The 10,769-nt window shown below is 29.2% G+C and overlaps 1 protein-coding gene across 1 annotated transcript; it reads right to left on the reverse strand.

Moving 5' to 3' along the window:
- Positions 1–1,602: 1,602 nt before the first annotated feature.
- ASPG1 (Eukaryotic aspartyl protease family protein) lies at positions 1,603–3,378 on the reverse strand. Its single transcript, XM_020383685.3, has one exon. It carries the CDS (start codon positions 3,154–3,156, stop codon positions 1,711–1,713), a length of 1,446 nt encoding a protein of 481 aa, XP_020239274.1. The 5' UTR covers positions 3,157–3,378; the 3' UTR covers positions 1,603–1,710.
- Positions 3,379–10,769: the final 7,391 nt, after the last annotated feature.

Consider the following 10,769-nt stretch of genomic DNA (forward strand, 5'->3'; position numbering starts at 1 on the left):
ATTAAATTTCTCAATAATTTAAACTACTTTACTAAAATTAATCTTCTCAATCCACTTAATAATTCCTTGAAGGAAATATATCTATGTGTTTATTTATTTTTTCTAATTCTAATAAAAGATAAAATTATTATATAATTAATTTCAAACATTTATTATATTTTGTAAAAAATTATTTATTAAATAAAAATATTAAAATAATTATTAAATGCAACGGAAAGACAAATAAAAAAGTAAAATAAATTTAAGGAAGGTAGTATTACAACACACTTTTTAAGATAAGTTAATAATTTTTTTAATAAAAATAATATATCAATTATATATTTTGATTTTCTAACCAATGTCCGTGTGACAGCCATTAAGGAGAGGCAGACCCTTCTTGAAATGAGAACTCTGGAGTGGGATCCAGCTGTTGAAAACGCCAGAGGACATGATAAGTGATAACACACCACCACCACCCCTATTTACTACCCTACCCATGCATTATTTCGCCTACAATCACGGATATTTGACCCAACAATTTAATGTTTCCAAATATTCTTACCCACCATGCAAAACTTTCTTATTACTATTCTCTAATTAACTCCATTAGTTAAGCTTACAGTTAAATAAAATTGTTTCTTAAGACTCAACGAATGCAAAAATCAAACAAATTTTAATAAACAATGACCATAATAATCACCTTGTAGTGCATCTAATTTTGGTACAAGAATAAAAGAATCTAGATTATCCCTTCGTAATCTCCCGGCAAACACTGAATTAGACCAAAGTCACCCAAAGGTTATTGTCCTTATTTCACACTAGTACCAAACAACATTATTATTAAACTGTCTTCCTTATCGTTACAGGTAGACTCTAGTCAACAGAGTGCCACAAATGAGAAGATAAAAAATAAAAATAAAAATAAAAAAAATTAACAGACAAACATCCCTGAAACCCTTCTTTATCCAAATAAGTGATGCATAACTAGCCACACACAATCCCTTGTGAAATTAATCTCATATCATTGTCACATTGTTAGCCATGTGGCCTACATGCAAGCCTTTACACCGACACCACAAAGTACAAAGTAGTATGAAACGAGCATTCAATCACAAACTACTTTTCTAGCCAAAATGGACCCAAAGCTTGATAAAATTTGCATGCCATGCCATCGAGTATTCAATCACAATTCACAAACCATTTTTCAAAAGCTAAAAATTGGATATCCCAATACAATCTCACGCAATCCAAGGCAAACCCAAATTTAATTGAGTGGCCGAGTGGGTCACTCCCTATAGTAGCTTTTAATAATAATTATTATAATTATAATAATAATAATAATAATAATATAAACTTACTAACATCATTAATTATAATAATTTCACCAAATTGTCAAAATATATTATCAAAGATACAATTCGATCCTTATAAAAACAACACTAAAATACACACATATATAATTTTACATGTAAGTTTTATTTATAATTAAGATAATTGTGTACAACTTTTCCTTTGAACCGATACATTATAACAATTTTTTTTTCTTTAAACCACCTAAAATTTTCATTTGGAAACAATTCACATATTTTTGAAAACTAGAGAGAAACTTGGGGAAAAAAGAAATTGAGAGGAAAATTTGTAAAGATTTGAAAGCTATAAAAACAAAAGGAGCATATAAATCTAATACTAATAACAATAAGGTTAAATATTAATGTAAATTAATAAAAAGATCTAGCACTTATTGGGTGAGAATCCCACTACAGAATTCGCTAGATCGAAGCTGACACGTGTCCCCTGCTGCTGCACATTGCCAATAATCGACAGCGGCGACGACGTCGGCGCAAACGCGAAGCAATAAGTCCCGGCGCCGTCCACCGGAATCAAGTAATTCTTCGCCGGCAAATTCCACGTCTGGCCACCGCCAAAGTGAAACGCCACCGTCGGCACACGCACGGTCTGAAGCGACGACATGTCGTAGCACGTGTCAAACAGCGCCACTCCCTCGGCGGAGCGCAAGTTCTGCGTCATCCTTCGAAACGCGTCGCGAACGGCCTCGTAGGCCTGGGTCCTCAGCCGCGTGATGGCGGTGCCGGAATCAACGATGACGCCGCCGGCACCGGACTGGTCAACGTCGAAAGTCTCCGGCGGGACGGAGATGGCTTCCCCGCCGACGCTGAATCCGGTGAGTTTGATGTAATAGAATGTGTTTAATTTCTGGTTTTTGATTAACTGTGCAGTGACCGAGTCACTGGGTCGAGGCGAGTTGAACTCGAGTGTGGACGATTTCCCTGAGTCGCGGTCTACTAAACAATAGGAAAACGACGTCGCTTTGATTTGGTTGGTTAATGACAAAGGCCCACCACCGAGCCCAAGAAGCCCAGCGGCCCCGACGAAGAGGCCCTCATTATCATGTCCGCACCCGATTGCGACTCTGTTAACCGACCCGGATCCGAGGGAAACGGTTTCGGTTACGTATTCACCTACGGTGAAGGATCCGTCTCCGTAGGAGACTTGGTAGAGGCAGCGTTGGTTTCTACACGCCGACGTTTCGAGGTTTTGGCACTGTTGCGCGTCGCAGGTTAGTGGCGCGTACGAGGAGGATGCTGTCGGGTCGTAAATCGGGTCGGTTTGTTGGTAGCAGTCGGAGCAGGGCTTGCACTGGAGCCAGTTGACGTCGGAGCCGGTGTCGATGACCATGAAGAAGGGCTTCGGGGGGTTGCCGACGGCGACGCGTGAGAAGTACTCGCCGCTGCCCTGGCCGATGCCGGAGGAGACTGGGGCGGAGAGGTCTTCGGGTCGGGTCGGGTGGAGGTCGGATCTGGCGAGGCTGGTGAGGGCGAGTTGGAGCTTTAAGTGGAGCGAGGTGACTCGGGCTGAGTCGCGGGCGAGTCGGGCGAGGACTAGGGTTTTGTAGTTGGGGGAGTTGGAGTTGAGGAGGGTTTCTCTGGGGTGGAGGTGGAGGGAGAAGGAAGTGGAAGATTGTAGAAGGTGGGGTGTGGGTGTGGTTGTGGGAGTGGATTGTTCTAGAAGGTTTGGGGTGGAGGTGAGGATTTGGTGGGCTTGGTGGAGGGAGGAGGTGACATTGAGAAGAGTGGTGTGTTTGTGTGAGGAAAGTGTTGTGACTATGAAAAGTGTTGATACTAGGAATGAGAGGTGTAGGCTAAGGTTGGAAGCCATTGTTTTTGGGATTGGGAAGAGAGTAGAGAGTGTGAGTGAGGGTGTGAGGGTGTGAGGGGTGATTGGCTTTATTGGTTTGAGGAAAGGAGATGGCAGAAAGAGAGAGGTGATGGCATTACATGGGATGGGGGTTGATTTGTTGTTGGTTGGTGGATGGGGAAATTAAAGCCAGAAAAAGTGTTTGGTGATGCATCATGGTATTATAAATTATGAATTTCAATAGTGAGGCTCCATTGCTATTGCTAATCGCTCCTTTTGTTTTTATGTGCATGGTCAAGTTTACGGTTTTTTTATTTATTATTATTTATTATTATTTTGGATGCATGCATGTAAGAAATTTTGTTAGCGACATAATATATTCTTTTAAACAATTTTCTTTAATTGATTAAAATTTATTACAAATATAAAATTCCATACATTTCACATTTTATATAGTGACTCTCTTAATTTTATAGTTTTTAATAAATAAAAATAAATATATTAAAAGAGGTGTATTATGAAGTATAGTATTCTCCCTTCTTAGCATATATGTTCCTATTGATGTATGCTTGAATTTGAATTAGTTGTTATGGGTTCGTTTTTATAAATTAAAAAAAAAATGTTTCTAAGAAAATGTACTTTTTAAAAAGACATTTTGAAAAATAAATTAAAGTTTTTTTAGGAAAAAACTTTTAAAATTAATTCATTATTAGATAATTATAAAATTATTTTATACATTAATTTGAAGTAACGAAATAAAATATTAAATAGTTTTTAAATTTATAAATTTAATTTATGTATTAAAATTTTTTAATTTAATAATTAAATTGTTAAAATTTGATATAAAACATAAATTATTAAATAAAATAAGTCTATCTCTTAAAATAAATAAATATATCCTCATATTATATATATATATATATATATATATATATATATATATATATATATATATATATAAGATAAAGATAAAAATGTCAATTCATTTCTACATCACAATTAATTAACTTTGATTAGTACCATTTTTCCAATTAAAAGTTTCCTAATTTTAGAATTGTTTACAACAATGTATTGGATCACAGAATGGGTAATTCTTTACGTCATAGGAGGGTGTGATGTTATCCATTTCGATGCTGTCAAACGAAAACTTTTAATTGTGTAGGTTAGAGTAGAATCTGAATCATCTCTAGCAAAGTCACCCTCTTGTCAAAATCTTACAGCATTTGAGTCTTATTGGTTATTGTACAACAATTAAAGAAGAGAGAAAATATAATGAATGGTTATGATTTGTATTGGAGATAAAAATTTGATGCGATATGAGAGAATCCATGCACGTTTGATTAAGTATTATCGTGTAACACTTCAATATTTGCATAACTAGTTAGGATGATCATAATATTGGCGGTTGGAAAAAGACATTTAAATGACTAGATTTTACTATTTTGGATAGAGGTAAAATATTTTAGCAAAGCAAGTGTTAAACATAAAATCATAAATTTCATGTAAATCATTTAGAAAATATTCTTGCTAACAATTAGAATTTCTCATCTGCCAGAAATTTCTGTCGACAAGATTAACTTTATTTATGTGTTCATTAACAATGAGAAAATGTGCAGAATATTTGTAAAAGGGATTTTAACAGTTACGTAGGACATATTTCATGTGTTTATATTTGAGAAAAACAAGTGTTAAACATCGAATCAAAGAACATAAAATTTCATGTAAATTATCTAGAAAATGTTCTTGCTAAAAGTAAGAACTTCTCATCTGTTACAAATTTTTGTCATCAAGATTAACTTTATTTATGTGTTTATTAATAATGAGAAAATGTGCAGAATATTTGTAAAAAGAATTTTAATACTCACATTAGAAATATTTAATGCATGTGTATAATTAGAATGTGAGTTAAGAGTTTAACTCAACCTTATAAAATTTATTTTTAAAGTGATAATTATTTTTTACTTATATATTTTTTAATTGTTATATCTTTAGTATAGGACTTTGATTTTTCCTAGTACACTCCTTCACGTCCAATACTATTGAACTTGGTACATAGATAAATGGCGAGTAATTATTTTTAAATGTGACACCCCTTATTTTAAAATGATTTCTTCTATTTATTATTTAAAGTACAAAAATTTAATAAAATATTAAACAATTGTTCACTTGAATAAAAGAAAATATAAAAGGTTAAGAAACACTCCAAAGAGTTTTACAATTGAATTCCAAAACAACATGTAAACTAATAATAATTTTGATAAAACATTATGGCATATCAAATGAAACCTTATGTATCATTAACCACAGATAGGGTCCCATGTTAGCGTTAAGTAACTCTCTAAAAAGAGTCTTCGGTCTTCAAGTAATAATTTGATAAGATTGGTAATATGATTTTAATTAATACGTAGAAAATTATTATGTTAACGTTTTTATATAAAGAACTTTAAGATCTGGCAAAGGATAATATTTCACATGTCTAACATAGTGAATTGAATCAACATGATGCCATTTTGTCTAACATAGTGAATTGAATCAACGTGATGTCAATTGTCATAAAGATGGATGCTCGATGTGCATGGAAGAAGAAAATGTATCAGAAAATGAAGGCAGTAGTTGGGAGTGCAAATGTTGAAGCAAAGAGAAAGCAAGCAAGGGACTTTCAGTTCTCACAATCAAGCCATTGACAAAATGCTTCAATGCAGGTTGGTCAACTACAAATGCCACAAAAAGTAGTTGCAAGTTCCTAAATATGTTGCCTCACATGTAAAAAAGTTGCACGTGTTATGCCACTAATAAAGCCACAAATCATGTACCTTTTCCTCATTCATTGTTTTGTTTTATGTATCATGGTGACTTAACAAATGGTTAGTTCAAGTGAAAAGGGTCTCAAATTTTTTAAGGTTTTAAGTATGAATCTTATGAATGAAAAAAAAAATTTGAGAGAAGAATTTTTTTTTTTTTTTGTTAAAAGTGATTAATTAAGTTTTTTAATAAAGATTATTCATCCATAAAAATATTTCATTAAAAGAGTTTATGTACAACTATTTATATTTATCTTATTCTATAAACGTTTATAATAATATTTAAACAAACTTATAAAATATTCTATGAATAATTAGTGATAGATTTAAAAATTTTAGATAATGAGAACAATTCTTATATATAAACTTGTAGCATTTACACATATAACTTTTCATTTTATAAAATATAAATATGTATCACAATTATTTTCTTTTATATTACAAAAACATTAAGAGAATGTTTGGATGAAAAATTTAAATAGAGTAATTTATTTTTTTTAAAAATGATTTCAAATGTCTTGGGAGTGAAATGTTGTGTTTAGATGGAAATTTTTCAAAGAATTTGAAATTCAAGTATTTGTGAGATTTCCTAAATAATAGAATTTTAAATTCTCTCAAAAAAGTAAAATTATGAGATTCTTCATATTTTTTTCTTTCTTTCCTCACTTATATATCTTTTTTCTCACTCTCTCTCTCATACTCTATTTTCTCTCTTCCTTCTTATTCCTCTCTTTCTTTCCTTTTTTTCTCTCCCTATTTCTTTTCTTTTCTTTCTTCTCTCTCTAATTTTTATTTCTTTTCTTTCTCATCTCTCTCTCCCCTATTTCTCTTTTCTCTTCATCTCTCCCTCTTTCTATTTCATTTTTCTCTCTCTCTTTCTCTCTCTCTCTCTCTCTTTTTTATTATTGTTTTTTCCTATCTATCTCACCTCTCTTTCGAAGTCAACATAAAAAATATAAATAATTTTAGTTATTGAATATTCAAAAATAATTTTAAAATTATTAAATATTATATAAAATTAATTTTTCAAACTATTAATAATTTTAAAATAGGCTAATATTTATTTTTATAAAATTTAATCTTAAATATCCATATATATATAATCAATTTTATCCATAATGAAAATCAAATTATCATATTTGAACGAAGAATTTAAAATTTAAAAAATTTGAATTCACTTATCCAAACAAAATATTTAAATAATGATAGAAATTGAAATTAAAGTAATTCAGATTTTAAGAATTTTTAATTTTTTGAATTTCTAAAATTCCTCATCCAAATACACCATAAATGATTTTTTCATTTTCAACACTTTCAAAAAATACCATTGTCCATATAAGTAGCTAATTAATCATTTATCTATTTATTTTTCATATAAAAATTTTAATTTTTTCTTTTTAAAAATAGTATAATATCGACAGGTCAACTAATATCCTTTTTAAGGCCAACCCAACGATAACAAAAGTGTAAAGCAAAATTTGGAAGAGACTTTTATACTTAAAATAAAATAGTTATATGTTTTACCTTTTTACCGATATATGTAACCTTTCTCCCTTTACAAAAGCCTATTAGTACATATTTTTAGTTTATGAACCTTAAACTTTATTTGTCTTATTCTTGGGTCAGTCTTGAAATCTCTTTTACTAACTTAATTTAACTATAATTAATATTATATACTTAAAAAAAATACTTTAAAAAATTAATATATTAACTTTGACTTTTTTTTAAAAAATAAAAATAAGGAGAGCAATAAAGGCACTTAGTTTTAATCAATTTTTGTTACACTTATAGTTTTAAGCATAATAATTAGGAACTCATTATTATAATATGTATATATAAAATAAATAAATAACTAAATAGTAAAAAATTCCCAAACACTTATTAACATGAATCCATCCTTTTTAATAACTTATAAGATGTTTTAAATTTGTTATTAAGTTGTTCAATATAGTTTATTATTTAGCTTATACAAGAACTTATTGAGAAATATTTAAGTTCAAATCTTGTCACTGACAAAAATAATTTTTATTTTTATATTTTTTCACTACAAATTAATTATATATATTATGATATTGCTGTAAAATATATTACAATATTTTCATAATGACCTATATGAAAAAGTGGTACGTTGACCACTTATTACACATTGGGATCATTCAGAGGTATATGTCAAGAGTACAAAAGAGGAGGGTAAGTGAAGGAGTATAAACTGCAGTTAATTGAAATTTGATTCAAAATGGAGCACTTTCTAAAAATAATTTGATTACATAACTATAGACTATCGTTCAATAGTATTCTTTTTTTTCTAAAGATAGTTGTTATGGCCAACTGCTACCTTCACAGTTCACACATCCAAATCTTGACAAAGAAAAAAGACTATAGAATTTGACCTACAATAAGTTTAAGAAAACATTTGGCAATTTTTCCAAAACAAATCAAGCCAATATATCAAACATTTTTGGAAGAAAGTTGACAATTCTCTTTCTCACACAGAAGTTAGGGTGTGCATAAAGGAATGCACATCACCATTGAAAATAACGAATCATGGTTTCGCAAAGCTTGCAGATATTTATTTCTTTACCTTTTTCCTTTTTCTGGTATGGTCAAAAGAGGAATTATATAATCCCAATGGAAGAGTAAAACCGCCCATAAAATCAATGGAGAAGTTACCACATCACAAACTTTTTCGACAAATAACACAACAAACTTTCTTTGAAGTGTGCTTCCAGAGCTAACAATCAAAGATGATCTTTTTAATAAAAAAAACATGTCATCGTTTCTTAAAAAAAAAAATATTATTGACCTGCTTTTATGTTAGCCAAAGTCTTCTAAAAAATCGAATGGAATTTTAGTAACAATATTTTGAATGTTTTATAAATATATTTAGGAGAAAAATATTTTTTATAAATTAATATTAGTGCATATATAAATTAATTTAGATAAAATTTTTCATATTGGTCTCTAAAATATGTTTTTTAACTTTGTATAAGTTGGTGTAAAAACAATTTATGTATAAATTAATTTTAATTTATAAAAGATTATTTTTTAATTTTTTTCTTAAAATATTTATGAAGAAATTTATCCAAACATGATAATATATAATCAACTAATGGGGATTCTTGCTTGTATAAGTAGTGTTGGTCCTCTCAAGTAATGTTATATGTGAAAATGGTAAAAACATTTAATTAACTAATGGAAATGCAATTTAGTGTTTAGGGTTTTTGGTGCTTTGAGTGGCTTTTTAGTCATTCTAAATAAAAAATAAAATAAAAATTTTAAAAAATTATTTATCGAAATAAATAGATTGAGCCAACATGACACTGGATTAAAGAAAACGTCCATGGAGAATAATATTTTTTGAATATAGAATATTTGGAAAAAAAAGTTTTAGAGAGAGACATTTTTTATTCAAAATATTTTTAATAGAAAGCACTTAGGGAATAGAATTTTGTTCAAATGACCCATGATGGGACATGAACAAAAAATGTCTATCCCTAAACGCTTTTTGTTTAAAAATTTTTTTAACAAAAAACGTCTCTCCCCTTAAGTGTTTTTTGTCCAATTTTTTTTTTACCCTTAAAATATTTAAGTTGTAATTTAGTTTAATATTTAATTTTAAAAATTATATTTATTTTTTTTGTATTATTAAATTTTTAGTTTATAAATTTAAATATTAATTTTATTATATGTGTAGATTTAAGATAATACTTATAATTTTTTTAAAATTTTTTAGTATTTAGGGTTTGTAATAATTTCTTTTAAGCTTTGCATCTACAAAGTGATATATTCATTTGCGTTTTTATAAACTTGTTTTATTTGCAATTGAAGTGAACTTTTGTAATATGATTTTTAAATGATTTTAGATATAATCATATCATGTAATAGCCACAATAGATTAACTTAGTTGTTAGTAGGTAAATTAGTTTTTAAAAATCAATCATAATATATTAAATATTAAAAAATAAATAAAATAATAAATATTATCTTAAATCTACATATATAATAAAATTAATATTTAAACTTATAAACTTAAAATTTAATAATACAAAAAAAATAAATATAATTTTTAAAACTAAATATTAAATTAAATTATAAATATTTTAAGGGTAATTTTTTTTTTGAACAGAAAACGTTTAAGGAAGTAGGCGTTTTTCATTCAACTTTCATTCAACTAACCCATGATGAGTTGTGAACAGAAAACGTCTAGTCCCCTAAATGCTTTTTATTAAAAAAAAATTTAACAAAAAAACACTTCCCTCTTAAACATTTTTTATTCAAATATTTTATGTTCATAAAACGTAACCCCTCCAGAGTTTTTCTTTTATCCAGTGTCACGTTGGTACAAACTATTTATTTCAATAAATGATTTTTAAAAATTTTTATTTTTAGTATTTTTATTTTCTTTTAATTTATAATAGCAAAAAAAAAACCGCTTTGAGTTAATCACTTGGCAAGACGACCCTGTTTGTCTCTTATTCAAAACTCAACTTGTATGCTATATCATTTTGGCAGTCTTAAATCGTTGTATCTTTATCAAATGCAGCAAATTTAGTTTGTTTAGAACCAAAATCCATGTTTTAGGACCCTTTTGTCAGTTCAGACCACAGGAAGAAGAGACTACTGCATCAAATTCTTGGCACAGCATGAAGCCCGATCAATGAAACTTTACTATCACTAATAACACAAGGACCATGAGACGCCTTAGAAAAACATAAACAGATAAACGAAAGAGGGGTTTGTACATTATTTCATTGGGGGAAAAGGTGGGGTCTGGCGCCTCTTTCTTGTTAGAATACAATTATATAAAATTTATTTTTTAAAGGGACTAAAAAT

This window comes from Cajanus cajan, chromosome 1, assembly GCF_000230855.2.
Source record: "Cajanus cajan strain Asha chromosome 1, NIPB_CcT2T_4, whole genome shotgun sequence".
Classification (NCBI taxonomy): domain Eukaryota; kingdom Viridiplantae; phylum Streptophyta; class Magnoliopsida; order Fabales; family Fabaceae; genus Cajanus; species Cajanus cajan.

Coding starts and splice junctions, on each gene's coding strand:
- ASPG1 (XM_020383685.3), bottom strand. CDS start 3,156: ATGGCTTCCAACCTTAGCCTACACCTCTCATTCCTAGTATCAACACTT.